At 46.0% G+C, this 22,291-nt stretch overlaps 1 protein-coding gene across 4 annotated transcripts in view; it reads right to left on the bottom strand.

The window, feature by feature from the left end:
* Positions 1–8,201: 8,201 nt before the first annotated feature.
* The window catches only part of LOC146861008 (6-pyruvoyl tetrahydrobiopterin synthase-like), a 78,684-nt gene continuing 64,594 nt past the window's right edge, over positions 8,202–22,291 (bottom strand). For 2 of the 4 annotated variants that reach the window (XM_085644967.1, XM_085644965.1), the window contains exons 4-6: positions 19,007–19,063; positions 15,985–16,055; positions 8,202–9,485 (exon numbers count right to left, since the gene is read on the bottom strand). In XM_085644967.1, the coding sequence (XP_085501093.1) occupies positions 9,362–9,485; positions 15,985–16,055; positions 19,007–19,063 (252 nt within the window). In that variant the 3' untranslated portion in view covers positions 8,202–9,361. The remainder of the gene's footprint in view (positions 9,486–15,984; positions 16,056–19,006; positions 19,064–22,291) is intronic. The other 2 variants (XM_085644969.1, XM_085644968.1) reach the window with 1 other exon arrangement.

Here is a 22,291-nt window from a genome sequence, read left to right as displayed (position 1 = left end):
AATCAAGTTAGAAATTGCAAAACATATGTCTTGTATTCTGATATCATGTGGCTGTAAACTTAATTCTATTTTAAAACGTTGTATGAATTTCAATTTTTTTTTTTCTGTTGTATGGATTCTGCTTTTATGATTGAAATTTCGAATAAAGCATACTTTTACTGACTGACTGACTGACCTATTGCATTGCAAACACACCAGGGTCTCCGTGTGACTACTGAAACTCTTCCCCGGCAGGGAGCCCCCTCGGGCGGTTCCATTTGAGTGTCCCAGTGGGGAAACGGGTAATTGCCCAGGAAGCATTTATTGCAGAAATGTCCTGTTCTGTGCCACTCAGGCGGCTGGGGAGCACCACATATAGTGTTGATGTTACGTCTGATGCAGTTAGAGGGGTCTGGTGAGATGCGAAGCGCTTGATGCAGTATTGCTCTGTACTGTGACGCAATTGCAATAGGCTAACAGGGTGGCATGAACTAGATGAATATATTAAATTACAAAGCACCTTAAGACGGAAAGGAGAACATCAAAGTTGCCGTGAAAGTGATGGCGATCAAGCGCGACACGCGCCCGCACACATGCACTCAAGCTCTAGGCCGGCCATGGTAGCATTTTTTTAAGCCCTCACAAAGTCTCGCCAGAGCAGCGCATGCGCTGGTTCAGGCGAGACCTAAAAAACCATTGCAAGTCGCTGCTCAGTTTTTGGCTCTGGGTTCGTCGGGTTCTTGGTGAACCTACAAGTCCTATATTATCCCCACAACCAGTAAGGTCCCGCAGATGTAACGGTATAGTGCTTTCAAAGAGCTGTCATAATTAGAAGAAGTTACAGGTGAAAATGTTGACACAAATAAAATATTCTGAAACTGTTAGTTTCTATAAAGAAACCTTGAAGGATCTACACAAATGACCCCTTGCTGAATTCAGAATTTTGTCTACTTTTCAAAAATGTATAGCCTTCCAGGATCCATTATTGCTTTCATACCCATTTCTACCATTAACTGGAAGGAGGTTGAAAGCACAAAAAATAGCAAAAATAGTTTATGTCCCAGACAAATGCCAACACTGTAAGAAATGTTGGTTTTCTGACAAAAGTCGGTTATTCCCTAAAAGCTGGGAAAATGTTGATTTCAGCCCCACAAACCCTTTTTTGATACCATTTGCAGGGAAAAACCCAGGCACTTTCATTTGCAGCACTTTTTTCCCATTCTTCCCCCCAAAAAACAAAAATCTAGCTGTATTTTGGCTAATTTCCGGGTCTCCTCCAGGGGAATCCACAAACCCTGGGTACCTTTAGAATCCCCATGATGTTGGAAGAAAAGGATGCAAATTTGGCGTGGATACCTTATGTGGTCAAAAAGTTACAGGGGCCTAAGCACGAGCTACCCCAAAGACCCCAAAAAAAGGCTTAGCACGGGGGGGGGGGGGGGGGGGGGAGAAAGGCCGAGCACCGAAGGGGTTAATAACGTCTAAGTCGTGGGATAAACTTCAGCTCAATAATTTAAAAAATAATTTGCTTTATTGGCTCTTTTTTCAATAGAGTACATATTTCTTTCAATTTTTCCCTTATCTGCTATTACAACAGAAGACATTTTGAAATCTTTATTTGAGATCTTGGTTAAAGGAATTGAAATATGGTCAAAGATTCTTAAGAGAAAACTATATGAATCTTAATTAATTGCCTAAGTAACGTTGAAAAGGAAACAAATGTGCAAATAGCTAGTTAGAAATTGTGCAGTTTGCTATAGATCATTTTTATGCAGCAAATTTTCAAAAGAATGGGGGTTATTTTCACATTGGATGACTTACTATACCCCGATAATGATCCATGTTTTTCTGCTTTGTTATACATATTGTTTTAAATGTCAAAACAATATAGTTGAGGAATTGCGTTATACAGTAGTAGATTGTCAGAGATTTTATTTAATTTTTTGTTGAAAAAGGTATAATTTTGAATTTCAAATTCGATATGAGCTTTCAACCAGATCAATGTACAATATTGTTTGGATATGCAAAGTACTGATTTAGGTTGTTCAAAAAGAAGGCTTATACTATTTTCTATTCCACGACCTCCATCTCTTATAATGCAATGTTGCAAACCACTTAATTATCTTTATATATTCAGAAGAAAATAAGCAAATTAAAAGGTCTTTAAAATGCTTGTATGCGTTAAGAAACAACTGTTGGTTCAAACATCATATTATATGGAATTTGTTTTATCAGTATATATTTTGCTTTTTAGCAATTAATCTATATATTTTGAATGTACTGATATATTCTGCCTCAATGAAGAAAAAAAGGTTGGATATTTCTGTGGATGGTGCTTTGCACCCTGGGGGAAGTCATGGTAAGGAGATTGGAAGATACCTCAATATTCACTCTGCTTCATGCTAAAAGAGGTACAGCCACAAATTGTTGCGGTATTTCACTTGACCTAAGGATTGGGTAAGGGACATAAGCCATTGCATGCACCCTTAAGATCCCCATATGCAAGTCCAAATGGTGCCCCCAGAATTATCACAAAAAACGGATGGATTTGATATAGTATAGGAGGTTGGGATGAATGCAGGAAATGCCTAGAATGGATTATGGAATGCTCTAATATGAACTTGCCTAGCTTATCTTGCTTAAGAGTGGAATTTGAAAGACATGCTACCAATAGCAGGTGAGTGGATGCTGTAAGACTGAATAACAATACCAATGTGTGTTTTACATGTTGTGAGTATTCATTGATAATGCAATATAGATTATTTTTGTACACACCAAATACCAATAAAATGGTTCATGAAAAACAAATTCACCACTAACCAGTGGTGGCTGGTAATTTAAGCAGGAGGAGGTGCAGGGGTCCACACATGCACACACAGGGCAGGACTGGCCGTAGCAGGCACCAGGCGTTCTCCCAGTGGGCCGGAAGAGTGGGGGCTGGTTATTGGCCCATTGGGGCTAGTTTTGTTACTGGGGGTCTGTTTCGCAGCAGCAATGCATGATCGGCCCCTGTAACAAAAGCGTCAGCAGTGCATGGCACTAGTACCCCCTCGGGGGCCAGTCGAGCGGAATTGCCAGGGCCGATTTCTCTTCCCAGTCCGGCCATGCGCACACATATATATATATACTCACCCATCTACATGCACACTCACTCACACCTCCAAGCATTCAGAAGTACGCACACATATACCCACCATTCACAAGCATACACACATACCTATTCACATCACGCACTGACAAATACACATACATTCATACGTACACACCATTTAAAATGTACTGACTGATGCACTGATTACGGCCTCCGAGGTTCATGGAGGACTGGGATTGCCGCCTCCTCTTATGGACCTTAGGTCAGCCCATGAGAGGATGCAGCAGTCCCATCACTCGTCATAGATTGGGATGGGGTCAATGGGGTCAGTGAGAGTCGCTGACTCCACCCCATTCTATGATGAGCTATCACTGATTGATACTAGGCCCTGGCATTTCATGGCTTAAAACTGAAGGGCCCAGGTCTGGGGCTATTAGTGGCGCTCCCCCCTCGTCATGAGTGGGCGGTGGGAGGGGGGGGGGGAGGAAGTCCTCCAAGCACTTTGCAGGGTTGAGGTGGTCACGCCCGCAGGGCTGTGAAATCTTCAGACCGGCAATGTTCAGTTCAGGCAGCCAGGTACCTGGGCGTTTAGAGCATGTATAGTGCTTGGCTGCCTGACCTGAACATAAATAGTGGCTGTCAGCCTGACCATTGCCGAGCCTGACAGACACTCTTCGTGTCTGCCAAAGGGTGTGTGGCGCAGCCCTTTGCCATTAAAGCTGGGCCATTTATGCCATTAGCAGTACAAGAGGATTATGAATGTAATATTATTTATTGGTTTGAGTAGGCGTTTAATTGAGTCGAGCTTTTAGAAGTTGATACATACGGTTATAAATCATGAGGTCATAAACATTGCGTTTTAGTGAGCAAGTTATGGTTTGCATGGCTGATGTGCAATTTTGGGATTGTGGAGCTAAACATAACTTGCAAATTTCAGAGTTGTTTTGGTTTTCAATTAGCAACTATCACTGTTCAGGGAATGTTTTTTTTTTTTCAAACCTAGGTTAAGCTGTTATAGCCGAACCGAACTAAACTATAAATTCATTGTAACCATGTTTTTGTTCCAATGAATTTCAGAGTTCTTGGTTACAAACTGCATCCAACATCTATGAACATAACTCCTACTGTGCATCTCAGGGTCTTTGGCTGTGAAAAGCAGGGGTTGACAGCAGGACCTGACCTCTGGCCAGGTCTCAGACTAAAACAGTCATATGCCACCAATCCCTGCAGAGCATTGGCTCTGGTCTTGCGGAGTGGGGAGGAAGGCCATGCGCCAAACAGCCAGTCAACCACTGTTGTGTACAAGTGTTAGGGTTTGCGGACCCTAATTATGGGCCACCAAGCGCCCCCAAGTGTAGTACTGGATCCACAGAGCCTTCAGATACTCAAACAACAATTTATAAGTTTTTGCCGGGAGTCATGGACCTCAAGGAAGTTGGAGCTGCTTTGGGGTGTATTAACCCTGCCTCAGGATCCATATACCACATAAGAAAATGTACTCTTTTTTTTTAAAATGTGTGACTTAAGGGGTGTCACTTTGGGGGGACCCACGTCAGTCCGAAGAACAAGGGATGTTCTTCCTGCCCCCTTATGGCTCCTTCATTTTGTTCAGTACATTGAGACCAAGTTCCTAACCCTTGTAACAGTTTTCTCCAAATTGCGGCCAGTATATTGGGAAATTGGGAGTTTCATGTCTGCTGGCCTGGCTTTGCGTCTGCAGACCCGAAATGGACAATGGGAGAAAAAGCGACCTAATACAACAAAATGTGCTTATTTTTTTAATTTAGGTCCATTAACTAATGGGCCAGCTATCTCATGAGGTCAAACTCACAAACAAAACATGTTTCAAATGCTAATTTCTAGAAAGAAAGAAAAACAAAACTGACCAAATTTACACTAAAGCAAACAAAGGCATTTCATGGAGTACAATTCCATGTCCAAGCCAAGTTTGGTGTAATTCTGTTCAGCGTTTTTTTTCTGATTCAGACAGCAAAGCTTCCTATGAGAATTAAAATTGGAAAGGTAACTTTTGACAATTTTAGATTTTTTTGTCATTTCAAACCCTAAAGCCTTCCCACCGTTTTACACACAGCCATCCATTAGCAGCAACGCACAGCAACCTGACACACATGCAGTGTGCACTTAGTATGGGCATCAGCACCCACATCCCTCAAAGACCATCGCGTTGGCGCCCTCAATCACAAGTTCACCCTTTGCAGCCCTAGCGGGAGAAACTCTTGATACCACTCGCTCAAGGACAGTAATTGACAATGGACAGAGTGCTCTGAGAACAGCAAGCATGTAGGGCGGGTGTAGTTGTAGCAGTAGATGTTCTCCACTGAAAATGGACACAAGATGTGCAGAAGCATCGCATGCTTCGCTTACAAAACGGAATATGTGCATTCTGAGCAGCAGCTTCGCACACACGCTGACTCGGCAGTAGGAGTGCATGCTTCACTCACAGAGCTGGATGCTTCACAACCGCCTCAAACTCATTTAATCCAAACCAGATGTTCTCACACTGGAGAGCAAACAACCTCTTGGATGAATAAACAGACTGATGCTATCACTGCTTTTTGACTAGGTTAACTAGGTTTGCGTCATATAAGTATCCCATATATACATACTTGCACACAGGCACTGCCCCCACCCCCCTTACAGATATGACCTATCTAGAATGTTGAGGAAATCTAGTCTACATTGTGGCTGCTTCCCGGACAACCAAATGTGCTGGTAGCTAAACAAGGCAGCCATTGCCTTAACGAGAGTAGCAGTCTATATGTGTGAATGAACATGTGCTCTCTAGAGGGGATACACATTTTGCCATTAGCCAGCAAACTCACCTTGTCAACTGTTTTCTTGTTTTATCATCACTAATAAATGCATATTCTGTCTAAACTGCATACTATTGAGTTTTTCTTCCAGAGGGAGTAACCATTGATTCCAACCATGATAACACTAGGCTGCATCTGAACGCCTCTAGGCTTCCCTCATAGGATTCAGACCACAGTGAGGCCCCTATGCACCTATTCCAATACATTCAGAATGTGGCTGCATCACAAGTCCTCTCCCACTTCATGACTTGTAATTTTAGAGCAGCTGAAGGTATCCAGAACTAATTTTGTACAAATGGTAACCCTTATTGAGTTCTTCAGGAGTCCACAATTAGAAAGCAAATCAAGGATCTTGGATAGTTTAGATTTCTGTAGACCGGTTGTATTTGACCAAAAAAGTAAGGGTAAACACCGACGAACTGATTATCCAAAACAAACAAATTGTGGCTCAGTAGGTGAATAGTCTAATTTGGGGAACTTTCGGAACAGACCATCAGCTAGAAAAAAAATGTTTTCCTGGAAAGTAAGTGATTTGAAAATAACACAGAAAACAAATAATTGGGGAACCTCCCCGTACTTTGAGTGGGTGAGGGAAACCGTCCTATAAAAGTAACTCTCCTAGGTAAGTGTGTTTTTCCAGCCAGGCCAACACTGTAATTTAGACCCATGGTTGCATATTTGTGTTTTGATATGTGAAGTAAGGGAGCCAACCCTTGCAGGTCTCCAAACCTCCAGCAGCCCCTTTTTTGGGAACTAAAAAAACAAAATAGCCAAGAATACTTTTCTGCCATTCCTTCACTGTACTCGTAAAGACCTTTGCAAATTACGATGGGCTGTTGAGATTTCTACTTCCTGTTTAGCCCGAAGTGAGAGAGAACACCCTTCAGAACAAGACTTCTGATAAAAAATGGCTCCTTTTGCAAAACTGAATACTGAATTTTACGTGTTTAGAATTAGAGGGGGGGTGTGAGGGTGATTGGGAGGGGGGATACACCAGATGTTCGATCACGCTTCTTGATTCGCGACGGATGGGAAGCTTCCCTGAGACCGAGCTTAGTGAAACCATTAGCAATACAAGATGTCTGCTATCAAAGGCAGAGGGGGTATATTTCCTTAAATTCGACAGTTTAATCCTGTATAGTCAAAACAAGGAAGAAACTCAGGGCAGTCTTTTTTGGGCCCGGAAAATAAAAAACGCTTGTAGGAGGTTTAGACTAAGTGATTAAGACGGTTTGTTATTTTTGCTGAAGATACTATTTTAGGGCTTTCTTTTTAGTTTCAGATGGTGAATAAATTCGACCAAAAGTGGCAGTTGCATCAGGTATTAATTCTGTCGAACAAGGATAGTCCCTGAAAGGAAGAAGAGACATTTAGAGAATTTTGGAAGCATTCCCAATACTCGTGATACTGAGTTGGTAAATTAGTCAAAAAAGCTATAGTTTAATGTCTTATGCAAGCCCTCCTTCCCAAATGCTGTGGAAGAACAGAAAAATATGGGTTCCAAGTGTGTGTTGGATTTCGACAATTCTGGATACAAAACTCAGAAGCGAAAACCAAAGTCTGGGGATGTCAAGCTTAGATACGGTGCCATATATATATGCTCTATAGTTGTATGAGTTTGGGCCATTGAGGGTTCCACTCAATAGGCGAGTGCAGAAATTGGGAGCGGGCCGCTCTCCGAGACTAGGGCCTCGAGAGTGCTGGGTAGTTATGGAGTCCCTGGTGCCCGGTCCTAGGGCTTCTGCCTGTGTTAGGGAAGTGTACAGGAAGATGTACTCTTTTTCCCCTCAATTGCGAGTGTTGACTAATTTTCGTATGGCATAACCTTATTTGCTTAGAGCCATATGGCTTAAACACTTCAATGACATTACTTAGGAGTATTCGGAGGAAACTCTCTGGAATCAAGTTTGAGAATACAGACCGCTCTACTACACTAAGGACCCTAGGCCCCTTGGCATAAAGTGGAGGATGGTAATATTAAATGGAGAGTTGCACTTATAAACAGTTTTGGACCACAAAATCAATTAATTGTTTTAAGTATGATGAAACAATTCTGAATGGCTGAAGCAGGTTGAAACAGTTGTAAAAATGTACATAAATAAAGAAAATAAAACAAAGGTCTGGTCCGTGCCCCTGCAGACTAGCACTGAAGTGAACTACTTTTTAGGTGGATGAGCACAAGCAATCTGCGGTCACTCACAGTGAAGAGGGCATGACCCCCTGCTCCATGTTATAAGCAAAATGTGATTGACACTTCAACAGACCAATAAACGAAGAGAGCTAATCAACATACCATGTGTGGATATATAAATACAAATTTTAATTTTTACAATGTATCTTTGGATATAATGAAGTTGGCGAGGCAGACGGAGCTAAAAAAACAATTGTGTGAAAAGCCTGCCACATTATAGAAATTTGGGGCTTACAATAAAAGTTAATCACTTCAGGCGACAGTGAAACATGGGTTAGAACCAACACAGAGCACGCTACAAAGAGCACCAGTGCCTTGGGAGGAGAGTTTTCTTACATGCGGACATTGATTGCGGAGGTCATGCTTCTTACTGCAGGGTCGGACTGGCCTACAAGACAATCAGGCAGAGCCCAATGGGCTGGTCTAAAATGTCAGTGTGTGGGCCCATTTTATGATTTGCTGGGACGGTTTTTACACTTGATTTCCCAGATACTAAAACAAACATTTCCTGCACCAATCTCAAATCCATACTTTGCGTAAATGCTTATTAATCGTGCCTTAAAGTTCGAAACTGCCCCAATTTGCAGGCATGGGCCACGTTTTAGGTTGAGCCTTGGCAGCGCAGGCGCTGCTCTGCGAGGCATGCTGTATTCAGGTAGGGACTTGAAGCTCTACCCATATTCTTCATTGGCTAGTGTCATTGTCCACTATAAACTATGGCTGGTCATTGGTCAATAGGCTTAGTAGTCCCTCCTTAGTACTGACTGGTCTCATTTTGTAACCTCCCATGGCGGCACCCAGTTTCGTGTGTTGTTACTCGGTAGGCTTTAATTACAGCCTCCGAGCACTATTTACTCAAATAGCTTTCTTCAAATTATTTCTTTTTTTAAATCTATAGCACGGGCGCCGAACGAATTTGCAATGCAGTAGGTCTCGCAATTGCGAGGATTTAAGCTATTGGCATTGTAAATGACAAGGCCTTTTATTTATCCGTAAAAAAAAAATAAAAAAAAATAAAAGGCATTGTCATTTACAATGCCAATAGTGCAAACTCTCGTAAATGCGAGACCTGTTGCGCTGCAAATCCTGGTTTAGTTATCGGTTTCGCTAATGAGGCCCCTTTTATTTTTGTGCCCTGCCCTATTTTCCGTCTCAGTCCGACCCTGTTAACACGTGTCCATTTGAACAATGTGGCCTTCTGGTGTGGTACAACTTTGGAACGGTTGCTCTATGAGTCTTCTCTGCGATGACGGGCCACCCTGCCTCCTACTCGCCCTTGTACACGGCCGAATTGCTGTCTGTTTCATGTACAGTCACTTTGTAGAGCAGGCCAGGTGCCAATTGCTTCTGCATACTCTCCCAGATGAACACTGCTACATTCTCAACGGTGCTGCAAAGAGAAGAAACAGAATGAATTAAGAGACTGGTGCTACCCCCTTCTGTGGACATTCACTGACCCTCAGACTTTTCAAGCAGCAGTTCTCAGATCTGCTTCCTCTCATCAGTGATTTGACAGCTGTGTGAGGTTATACATATGGCACACCAAGGGCAATTCCCCTGAAACTGGTCTGTACTCTCCATCGGAGACAGCATGTGATTCATTTTCTATGCTCCTTTGTAAGGAATATGCTACTTACCAGTATGCATCTGTTCTTGGCATGTAGAGCTGCAGAGTTGTACACTTAGCATAGGTCGCCATCTGGTGTTGGGCCCGGATGTTTGCAGTTTGTTTTTCTTCTTGGACCGTCTTTGGAAGTCACGAGTTTGGTGACTCCTCCTTCGGTCCGTACTGCGCATGGGCTTCGGCTCCATCCTCAGATTGTTTTTCGCCAACAGGGAAATGATGGAGCGTAGTAATAACAGTGAGAAACCCATGTGTGTTGTATCTAAATAAGATGGACTGGAACGGATACAGGTAGCCGGGGAGGCGGGTGGGCGTGTACAACTCTGCAGCTCTACATGCCAAGAACAGATGCATACTGGTAAGTAGCATATTCCGTTCGAGGCATATGAGCTGCAGATTGTACACTTAGCATAGATTATATAGCAGTACCCAACCTTAGCGGCGACTACCGGTATCCGTTGCAGCTGTTTGAAAGAGTGTTTTTAGTACAGCCTGGCCCACCCTAGCTTGCTGCTGGGAGTGCACATCTACACAGTAGTGTTTTGTGAATGTGTGCGGTGTAGACCATGTGGCTGCCTTGCATATGTCATCTAAGGGTATATTCCCTAGAAAAGCCATAGAAGCCCCTAACTTTCTTGTAGAGTGGGCTTTAGGGGGAACAGATAATGTTCTCTTTGCCTTCTGATAGCAAATTTGTATGCATTTTACAATCCACCTAGCTATCCCTGATTTTGAGATGGGGTTGCCTTTATGTGGTGGAGAAAAGGAGACGAACAACTGTTTGGTCTTCCTGAAGGGTTGCGTTCTTTGTATGTAATAAAGCAACGCTCTTTTCACATCTAGTGTGTGTAAGGCCCTTTCCGCAACAGATTGGGGTTGCGAAAAGAAGACAGGTAATTCCACTGATTGATTGAGGTGGAAGGGGGTAATGACTTTGGGCAGGAACTTCGGATTAGTTCGAAGTATGACCTTGCTGTGATGCATTTGTATGTAAGGTTCCTGTATGGTGAACGCTTGTATTTCACCAACCCTTCTAAGGGAAGTGATAGCTACAAGGAAAGCTGTTTTCCAGGTGAGAAATTGTAGCTCACATTTGTGCATTGGTTCGAAGGGCGGACCCATTAGTCGTGTAAGGACCAAATTTAGATTCCATACAGGGGAGGGTGGTGCCCTGGGAGGAATTACTCGTTTAAGGCCTTCCATGAAGGCTTTAATAGCGGGCACTCTGAAGAGTGACAAATGCTGTCTGTTTTGTAGATAGGCAGCGATCGCTGCTAGGTGTAGGCGTATGGATGAATACGCCAGGTTACACCTGTGAAGATGGAGCAGATAGCATATGATGTGTTGTATGGATGCATCTAGAGGGTTGATTGTATTGTTACGGCAGTACATTACAAATCTTTTCCACTTTGCGGCATAGCATGCTCTAGTGGTAGGACGTCTGGCTTCCATGATGATGTTCATGCAATCAGGGGGAAGGTTAAGGTACCCGAATTCTAAGATTTCAGGAGCCAGATCGCCAGGTTGAGCTGAGCTGGGTCCGGGTGCCTGATTTCTCCATGGTTCTGGGTTAGGAGGCATGGGGAAAGGTGCAGTTTTTGATGTGGTACCACTGATAGTTGTAGTAGCGTGGTGTACCACGGCTGTCTGGCCCACGTCGGAGCTACCAGAATGAGTGTGAGGGAGTGCTGTTGTAGTTTCCTGACCACTAATGGAATTAGTGGGAGAGGTGGAAAGGCGTATGCAAATCTGCCTGACCAGTTCATCCATATCGCATTGCCCTTGGACAATGGGTGTGGGTATCTGGCGGCGAAGCTTGGGCATTTTTTGTTTTCGTGGGTGGCGAAGAGGTCTATTTGAGGATGCCCCCACTGTTGGAAGAATGGGTGAAGAACTTGTGGATGCAGTTCCCATTCGTGTAGTTGTTGAGTCTGTCTGCTGAGCAGATCTGCTATGGTGTTTTGTACGCCTGGAACATGTTGTGCCAGGAGAAAAATGTTTTGGGGAATTGCCCATCTCCATATGCTCTGGGCTAAGCGGGAGAGCTGGGGGGAGTGTGTCCCCCCCTGTTTCTGTATATAATACATCGCAGTCATGTTGTCTGTGCGAATGAGGACTGCTTTGCCTGAAATCTGCTTTTGGAAAGATTTTAGGGCTAGAAAGATCGCCAAAAGCTCCAGATGGTTGATGTGGAGCGTTTTTTGCTGTGGCGTCCATAGACCTTGCATTGTGAGGTGTAAGAGGTGCGCTCCCCAGCCGGAGAGCGATGCGTCCGCTGTTAGAGTCACTTGGGGAACCGGGTCCAGGAACGGCCGTCCCTTGGAAAGGTTTGTGGTGTTCCACCACTGCAGAGAGTGATGTGTGCGGCCGTCCACCAACACCAGATCCGTCAGCTGACCCTGGGCCTGGTTCCACTGTTGTGCTAGGCACTCCTGAAGTGGACGCATGTGGAGTCTTGCATGGGGCACTATGAAGATGCAAGACGCCATCATCCCTATGAGCTTCATAAACACTCTTGCTGGTAGAGAGTGTTTAGGAAGGAATATTTTGCGTAAGGCTAGAATGCTTGTGATTCTGGCTGAGTTTGGATAGGCAATACCTTTTGAGGTGTCTATGGTGGCCCCGAGATATTGCTTTGTGTGAGATGGTATGAGGTGGGACTTTTGGTAGTTCACCGTGAAGCCTAGCTGATGAAGCAGTTGGATGGTGCTGTTTGTATGTTGCACGCATTGGTGGTAGGACGCGGCTTTTATGAGCCAGTCGTCTAAGTAAGGGAAGACGTGAACATGTTGACGTCTGAGGTGTGCTGCTACTACTGCTAGGCATTTGGTAAACACCCGTGGTGCAGTGGTGACCCCGAAGGGGAGAACCTTGAATTGGTAATGTTGCCCGTCCACCACGAACCTGAGGTATTTTCTGTGAGAGGGGTGTATTGGAATGTGAAAGTACGCGTCTTTCAGATCCAGTGTTGTGAGAAAGTCTCCCTGGCAGAGGAGTGGGAGGACTTGTTGTAAGGTGACCATGTGAAAGTGGTCTGAATGTATGTAGGCATTTAGAGGCCGGAGATCCAGAATGGGTCTGAGGGTCTCGTCTTTCTTTGGGATTAAGAAATATAGGGAGTAGACCCCTAGATTTCGTTGATTGTCGGGTACCTGCTCTATAGCGTGTTTCTGGAGGAGCGAGAGTACCTCTTGTTTGAGCAGTGTGGAATGCTCTTGGGACATTGGACGGTGCCTTGGTGGGATATTGGGTGGGGTAGATGTTAGCTCGAGGCAGTACCCTGACCGAATGATTTGGGTCACCCATTTGTCCGATGTTATGGACTCCCATACGTGGATAAAATCTTGTAGTCTGCCCCCGACCGGAGTGGAATGGTCTGGGGGGAGCGAAGGGGAGTCATTGTGCGGGTGGGGTGGCAGAACGGGTATTGTTGGTTTTGCCCCTGCCCTTATTGTTGTTGCCTCTGTAACCACCTCTTTGGTTGCCCTTTGAAAAGGTATTTTGAGGAGGGGATTTGTAGGAGGTAGAGGCATTATCGGTGGAGGAGCCTCTACCTGTGCCACGAAAGGACGAGCGTCGAAAGGAACGCTTAGAGGCTTGGGTCTGGAGCGCTCCCATAGACTTCGCTGTGTCTGTATCTTTCTTCATTTTTTCGAGCGCTTCGTCTACTTTTGGGCCAAAGAGTGTTTGCTGGTCAAAGGTGTGATTAAGTATTGATGTCTGGACCTCAGGCTTGAACCCTGATATCCTGAGCCAGGCATGGCGGCGAAGCAGGACACTGGTGTTTATGGCTCTAGAAGCAGTGTCTGCTGCATCGAGGGCACACTTAATGGAGGTGTTTGTGATTAGTTTGCCCTCCTGTATCAGGTCATGAGCTTGGCGTTTGTATTTCTCTGGAAGGTGCTGCATAAGAGCCTCTAATTCATCATAGTGTGCTCTATCATATCGCGCAAGCAGTGCTTGTGTATTTGCAATGCGCCACATGTTTGCAGCCTGGTAGGCGGTGCGTTTACCAGACGCGTCCAGAAGTTTAGATTCCTTGTCTGGTGGTGGGGCATCTCCTGAGGATTGGGAGTTAGCCCGTTTTCTAGCTGTGGAGACAACTAGGGAATCTAGAGGAGCAGGGCCCTTGATGTATGCAGGGTCTGTGGGTGCCGCCTTGTACTTCTTCTCTATTCTAGGGTTTAGTACTCTGGCTCTGACAGGGTCTTTGAATACCTCTGTAGCGTGCTTGGTGACACCCTTAAGCATGGGTAAAATAGCAGTGGAACGATCTTGTAAATCAAATGTATCCAGTAGGAAGTCTTCTTCCACTGGTTCAGTGTGCATGTCCACCCCATGGTAGTGTGCTGCTCTCTGCACTAAATGGTGAAACCCTAAGGAGTCCTCTGGAGGAGACGGCCTTGATGGGTATAGGTCGTCTTGAGGTACATTGGGTACATCAGGGTTATTATAATCCTCCCATGGATCTGGGGTCCCTGGTGGAGTGGAATCCATTGGGGCGTCCCCTGGGTCATTGTCCGGGTCCCCGTCATCCGGATCTGGGGATGGGGCCGGATCGTAGTGAGGTAAAGGTGGAGGGGGTGGTGGTGGGAGGGGGGGTGGCAGTGGGGAGGGTACTCTAAGGGGAGAAGTAGCTGAGTCCCTCTTTTTGGGTGGAGGAGGAGGAGCCGGAGCCTCAAGGCGACGCTTCTTAGTAATCACAGTCAAAAGGCCAGTCTTTGGATCTCTGGACAAAGTCTTTTGTAAAGGGTCTGGTGTAAACAGAGCCAATGGCGCCGAGTCGTCTGTCGGCACCGGCGATTTCGGAACCGGAGGTTTCGATGTTCTGTGTACGCCATGCTTTTTGGAGGTCTCCGTGTGTTTCGGCGTCGAATGCTGTTTCGGCGCCGGAGCGTCGGTGCCGACCGATTTCTGTTTGTGTTTGGTCGGCGCCGAGTGTCCAGGCTTCGGCACCGGTGGTTTCGGAGTCGAGCTGGATTTTGCAGGCTTCGGTGCTGAGTGGTGTTTATCGGCACCGGGCGTCGGCTGGCTCGATCCCGAGCTGCCGTGAGACTTTGAGTGCTTCGACACCGGGCCCGAAGGTGGGGTGATCGAGGCTTTGGTTTTGGTTTTGCCCAGGCCGGCAGGCGAGGGAGTAACCGGAGTCTCTTTGGTTTTCGGTGCGGGGCTGGGAGGGGGTATTGTACTCACGGCCCGCTGTCCTGGTGTTACGTCCTCCCGGTCGGAGTCGTCGGCCTCGGAAGCGCTGACAATGTCTTCTCCCAGTTCGGTGTGTGTCTGCCCCGAAGCTTCGGCGTCGTCTCCGAAGATGTCCGGTGGAGCTGTCGAGGATGAGTGCGCCATGGTGCGTCGAGCCCTTCGATCTCGGATCGTTTTCTTCGATCGAAAAGACTTGCAGGCGGGGCAGTCTCGAGCCTCGTGTTCTGGAGAGAGGCAAAGGTTACACACCTGATGGAGGTCGGTGTGGGGAAATTTAGACCCACATTTTGGGCACTTTTTAAACGGAGTCCTTTCCATCGGCCGGGACCGGAGTCGCGGAGGGCCCGAAGGCCGGTGTCGATGTACGGGATGGAAAAAGTGCCGCTTCGAGAGATGAAGATGATGAGGAACTCGAAGAATCGAGGATTTTCCGTCGAGGCTGGAACCGTAGAAGTTCGAAGCCGGAGCACGAAGTATCACATCCGAGCCCGATGGCGGAAAAAAACAATCTGAGGATGGAGCCGAAGCCCATGCGCAGTACGGACCGAAGGAGGAGTCACCAAACTCGTGACTTCCAAAGACGGTCCAAGAAGAAAAACAAACTGCAAACATCCGGGCCCAACACCAGATGGCGACCTATGCTAAGTGTACAATCTGCAGCTCATATGCCTCGAACATATACTTACAAAGACAATGATTCCATCAATAAGGGATTCATGCATCTGGGAGGGCACAAGAGAACGAAGCCTCATCTGTGACGAGTGCTGATCATTTTCTGTAAGCATGAATTTGTGCCTTGAATATTTTCTACTAAAGGGGTTTACACAGAATTTATTTCGATATAGGTTATTGGTTTCAGTAAGCAGAGCAAATGCTGGAGACGTTTTTTTGGTAGTCAGATGACCAAATGTGCGAACACGTGTGTGAAATGTTATGGCTAGTTATTGGTGTGAAAGATTTTAGCAAAAAAAAAAGCGTGCAATCGCAAGTGATTATAAACATGCATACATTTAAAAAAGACCACGTTTGTTCACACATTATGGTGCATGTGATACTCCTGTACCTGACATGCTGAGCAAAGAACTGCACATCCTTGTCCAAATTCTTGTGGTCCAGCGGCTCTATGATGGCTTTCTGTAAAAAAAAAAAAAAATAATGGCAAACAAGTAATGCTGAATCTGTCTGCTACCCGAGCAGGATTCTTTAGAGAACAGATTAGAAGGCTGCAATTTGCCACAGTATGAGGGGTTTATGACCCAAGCAAAGTATGCCGGTTAATCAAGGAAAGTGCCTCTCGGACCTAGTTAGGATGCATCAGATACCACAGCAAAATGCACAGATCACCAGAGAAAACAACTGACTGTGGGCTCTGTAGATAGGCCACTGTGGCACACGCTTTACCTGAGCTGAATGTGCATGTTACATGGATAATAAAGGCAGAACACACCTGTCACCCCAGCATAATAAGTTACCTGAACAGAATGTGCCCAATACTCGAGCCATGAGACAACGAGGCCCGTTCCAAGATAAGACCAGAGCCTTCTCCAGTAGGGTGCTGGGTCGCTATCCTGCAACTACAGCCACTGGCTGAGCTGGAGAAATCGAACATGCTGCCTAGATTACGAGCAGGCTCGGCATGGGTGGCTTGTCATTTGTTTTCCATCGATTTATTCAGCTGACTCCTGAAGGTCATGTTATGTTTGATGTTGGGAGCAGAAAGGGCCTTCTTGGGGTAAGAAGTTAGCTCAGCAGCAGCCGCCACAGAAGTAAAGTGGTGAAGCGGTAGGGGTGTGGGAAGGGGAGGGAGTTTAAAATTAATATAGAGTTAAACTTACCTGGTGCCACCGCGTAGCGGCTCCGTGCTGGTTCTTCCTGATCCCAGCAGACACTGGGATCACGTCACAGATGCCCTGTCCATACCCGCGCTGCTCTCTGACAACAGCGCGGGGATTGGCCTGAGCGGGCTGAAATCAGGGCCGGACTGGGACCCAAAACCTGCCCTGGCAAAGTGCTTGGCCAGCCCCCCAGGGGTTTGGGGGTGCGGCCAAGCTTTTGACAAGGGCCGGTTTCTGCCGATTTCGTTGCAGCGGACGATATTGCAGCTATGCTGCAAAAACGGCCCTGTAACAAAATCGGTCCCCAGGGGCCAGAACGGGCCCCCAACCCTGGCGGCCCACCGGGGAAGTGCCCAGTGCCCGCTATGGCCAGTCCGGCCCTGGCTGAAATGACGTTCCGCTCAGGCCAGGGAGTCTGTGGAGGAGTTCTATAGCCTCCCTGTTTAATGCCGCCAGATGAGAGAAACCTAAGTGTGCATGTGTGTTTTGGTCGGCCAAACACACATTCTCACTTAGAGAGTGCACCTAGCACTCCTCCTCTTCCCTCTCATGCCCCGGCCCGCCACTCCCTGCACACGCTGGCTGAGCCAGCTGCTTAAAAATAAAACAACAATGAAATATCGTTTTATTTTTTAGCTGCTGGGTCTGACCAGTGGGGCGATGCTCCTGATGTAGATGGTACAGTATGAACCTATGCTCAAACAGCTTACTTACAAGAGATTGCACCAGTTTGCCAGAATAAGAGTTCAGAGGAACCATGGATGAACCAGACTTTAAGACAGATGCAGTACGAGGAGCAGCAGTCTCAGGGGTGGGATGAGGACAGCTGGAGAAGCAGAGGCGTGTACATTAGTGCCTGGAGAAGGCTGTGATCCAGGTTTGGAGGCGAAAGGGTCAGCCTTCTCCAGAAGCCGTGGACTCATGGAGGAAACCTTAAGGGGCACTACCTACGCAACAAAACTCCGGGTCAAGTAGCAGCAATGCCATAGAGACACGTTAACATCCAGTTAAGTCTTATGGGCACTAAGAGGAGAATGGCAGTGTCAGGAACAGAGTGCGACACAAACCACGTCCTCAAATGTGGATGTCACAGCTTGTGAGCCTGGGTTCTAGAGCTCAATAAACTGGTTATGTATGAGCTCGTAAGGTCAAGCCAGCGTGCACCACACAAAACTGCTGGAAAAAGCCAACTAGCAATGCTGAAAGAGGCAGAACGAAACCACATAGAAGCAACGTCTAATGCCTGTGGATATGCAAAGAGTGGGGGAAAATCAGTTAACAGGAGACTGCCACAACATACACATTCAAAGATTAGGTGGGTCTTATGCACATTTCTGCTCACCGTCTGAGCTGATCCGTGCATCAGCACAGAGCAGCACTGCCTCTACATAACCCTACTGCATAGGTTACTGACTGCCATATGAACAAATTAGACATAAATGACAAGGTCCTCAAACAAAAGCCTCCCTTCGAGCACCGCGACTTAACACTGACTGAAGATGCATTTGCAGAAGATTTGGATGAAGGCTCCGGCTGTACTGCTCAATGCTTCCAGGCATATCTCATTCTGTAGCTTGATGGTGCAGGTGAACTACACAACCATTTATTGAAGGTGGCTTGGGTGCTTTGCACTTTGTTCCTAGAGCCATGGAATGGACCCTGGCTAATGATTATTTGGATTCTGCATCACTTCACCCTGGCTGCTAGCCCAGGTGCAGTTGATTGGGCAAAACAAGGAAAAACACAAGTTTGTAGGGTCTGTATAAAGATTTGCTGGTCTCTATGCTGCTTGCCAATTATTATATTCGGGATAGCCGATTTTATCTCCCCAGCAAGAAAACGCTTGCAGAAGGCCAGCTCTGGGAACAGGGCAAGCACTAGCCAATAAAGGCCAGCAGCGCGCCAGAGTATCATCGAGCACTTGACTGGCTGCAGACAGCTCTACCTGAAACCTGTGCCACCCAAAACATCACTGAGCCCTTGAGTGAGTGGCACAAATCCCAATGATCGAGCCCCACTAACAGCACACTGCGAACCCACTGAGCACACACTTCCATTAGACAGAGGGACTCTGCTTGACAACAGCTATATGTTTTGACTGAGGGGGAGGGCGCTCACCTGAACACACAGCCAACACTTACGACTAAGTTGAAACCCAAAGCTAAGCAGAAGTATGACCATTTGGTGGAAGTGGCTCCAACTGTGGTTGTGAACTCATTCAAGGTCAAGGATAGACCGCGAGATGCTCACCTGCATTTGCTGCTTGAGTGTCGTCAGGTTTATAACCATTCCAGAGACCGGATCAATCTGTGGGGTGAACGAAATGAATCACTTGTGTGGCAGGTGGAATTAGTCATTCAGAGTGTTGCAAGTATAACAAAAAGAACATTCGTGCTTATGAGGACTAAAGCTAAAAAAAAAAAAAATACAAAATAAAGAATCGGTTCACGGAAAAAAAACTTTCTGCTGTTCCGAAGGGCACGGCAAACCACCAGCAGGCCACATTTGTCCCCACATGATGGAAAAGTAAGGACATTGCAGTTGTCATGTGATCAAACATCCTTAGATACAACTTCACCACAGGGCAATCCAGAGGTCAAGATGGAAAATATTCTCAGACAGCCACAAGTGCGGCAGGGACACTAGCTAGAGCTAGGAGGATCATGTACACATTTGCACCACCGAGCAAGCACATCTGCAGTGAGACTGCCACTGCCTGCCACAAATCCACAGAGAGCAACAAGAAGTGTTACATCCACAATACAAGAACAGAACAGAGAAACACAAATGTGATGTCTCGGAGATTCCTATAAAGGAATCTGAACACAGTATTTTTTTTCCAAAACAGATTTTATTTGCCATTTCCTGTAGCATTTGTGCGGAAGCCCTAAAGAACTGCAAGAAAGCGTGAATTAACAGGGATACCATCTGGTCACATTTCTTACATAGCCTGCGAACATGCAGGCAAACCAACAAAGACAGTGTGCAGATAGATCCAGACTCAGTTAAATAGAACCTAGGATATAATCTAGGTTGACAGATAAGCCCAGTGTGGAGCAAAAGAAAACAGGAGAACACGTTATCTTAGGTGTGTCCCTCAGGGATCCATCGACGGTATGGGGGGGGCTCAGTCCCTCGGTACGTCGCCCAACGGGTCCATATTTTGCGATGTTTCTGGGGGCAACCGCGTGCCAAGAACACAGCGATTTCCGCGCCCATACACCTGTCGAGCTCGGTCTTCCACTTGCCCAGCGTTGGGGGGGTGGGGGAGAGAAGTCCCTTTCCACAGCTGTGCAATATCGCGTTTAGCGATAGTGAGGGCTAAAAAGAGAAGGTGCTGCTTGTATCTACTGCCCCCAATCCAGTCAGTGCTATGTATGAGAAAGAGCCTTGGGTCGAATGGGAGTTCCCATGCTAACGCAGAGCTAAGGCACGAGTTGACCCTCGCTAAAATGCAATGCGGAGCATCCCCACACGGTATGTGAACACAGTATTTTGAAGATATCTAGAAGTCAGTTATGCTACAAAGAGATTTGTAAAGGCACTCTGTAATCATGGAGAGACAATTGCCCAACAACATTATCATAGAACAATACAGTTGCCTGTTTAAGCTCCTGAGATAGATATTCATGGACACACATGAACCTAGCCTATCTGATTGTGAAACTTATCCAAACTGGCATTAGCATAGCCAATAGGTTTCGCCTTTTCTAGCTACTGGCTTTGCCAATGCTTTTGTTGATGCTGTCCAGCACCAGCAAAAAAGGTGTGATGCAGTGCCTGAGCGATTACGCTGCATGATGCAGTGGCAGCTGTGTCTGATGACATATGCACGTGCATACATCACCATGCATACGCACGCTTCTAGTATAATGTGGCTGCCATTTTGTTTATTTGTTTAATTAGTTGCCTGGTACAAGATGGCGGACGCCACTTGGAGTGGTAAAAAAACAATTAATTTGAACATACATGAAAGCACTTTGTAAAAGTAGTGCGGCCTATAAGTCAATGGCAGCTGTTCCGCATACCAAATACAATTTTAAGAAAAAACCCAACTTTAAGTAAATCGTGGACTGGGGGAGCTGGTAACTGAAAATATTAGGAGGAGACACCTCACCTGCCAAATGGTGGCATGCTTCATCATTGGTGTCTCCTCTCACACAGATAAGCCACTTTGTGTATTATCTACTGGCGGTCGCCAGTAGATAGTTATAGTTAGGACCGAGTTTCCATAGGAAATCTCAAAATTCTATTTTGAATAACTTTGGCGCCGGTTGACGAATCCTCGCGAAATTTTCAAAACTAATGGGGCGCTCCGCTCCGTCCCTGAAAGTCTCGGGGGGATTCGTCAAGCGGGGCCCGAGAAAAAGGGGGGGTCCCAAAACGCGTTTTCCCCATGGATTTTTCCATAGGGACTTTAGTCGCAGCTACAGCCCGAACGGCTGAACAGAATTACGTGAAATTTGGCAGAGAGGTAGCCATAAGGTCAAGGAAGTGCCTTTTGCAGGTCTGGTGTAAATCTGTTCAGTATTTCCTGAGAAAATGGCATTTAAAAGCATATATATATCTATACGCGCGCACCGTGCGCGCTGGGTGCGCGCACCCTGCCGCGCGCACCGTGCGCAATTCTGATTGGTTGTTAGATCTTAGTAAACATTCGAATCGGTCGAAACCAGGAAGTGTCGGCCGCCATTTTGTCTCTCGCACTCTGAGGGGGTGAAAAACAAAGGTTGAGAACGTGAAAAGGGGGCAGGCTGGACAGTTCCTGGCCCCCTAGCATTTGTCAGGGGGTCCCAGAAGGACCCCCAAGGGCCAAAAAAAGTTTTTATTTTCTTCGCGAAAAATCGCGGAGTACGCGCAACGTGCGCGCACGGTTGAAACGGAAAAAATACCGCGAACGTTGCGCACCGTGCGCGCACGGTCCGAACTGCGTAAAGTGGGCGCGCGGTGCGCGCAGGGTAAAATTAAAAAAAAAAAATATATATATATATATATATATATATATATTAATAACTTAGCATTTTAAAAAACGTACAAATTCACTGAAAAAACCATAGGTTTCACACACGTTATAGTTAGGAATTAGTATTTTAAAAACCTTGCAAATTCACTTAAAAAACCATAGGTTTCACACATGTTATAGTTAGCTGGACATTTCACTCGTGAAAAACCAATGAAATTCCCCCGTTATAGTTAGTGCATGCAACTATAACTCACGCGACCGCAATCCTCTGCTGATGACATATGTGTCTTTCTGAAAAATAAATATTTGTAATATATGTATAGCTAAAGATTAATGGAAGAAGACATGGGTGAATAAGTGACTAAATACAGTGATGTAATATCATCAGCAGAGGATTGCGGTCGCGTGAGTTATAGTTGCATGCACTAACTATAACGGGGGAATTTCATTGGTTTTTCACGAGTGAAATGTCCAGCTAACTATAACATGTGTGAAACCTATGGTTTTTTAAGTGAATATATATATATATATATATTTTTTTTTAGTCTACCACACACACACACATATACACA

Source organism: Triturus cristatus, chromosome 3_1, assembly GCF_964204655.1.
Source record: "Triturus cristatus chromosome 3_1, aTriCri1.1, whole genome shotgun sequence".
Lineage (NCBI taxonomy): Eukaryota > Metazoa > Chordata > Amphibia > Caudata > Salamandridae > Triturus > Triturus cristatus.
This window is presented reverse-complemented; position numbering and strand designations above follow the sequence as displayed.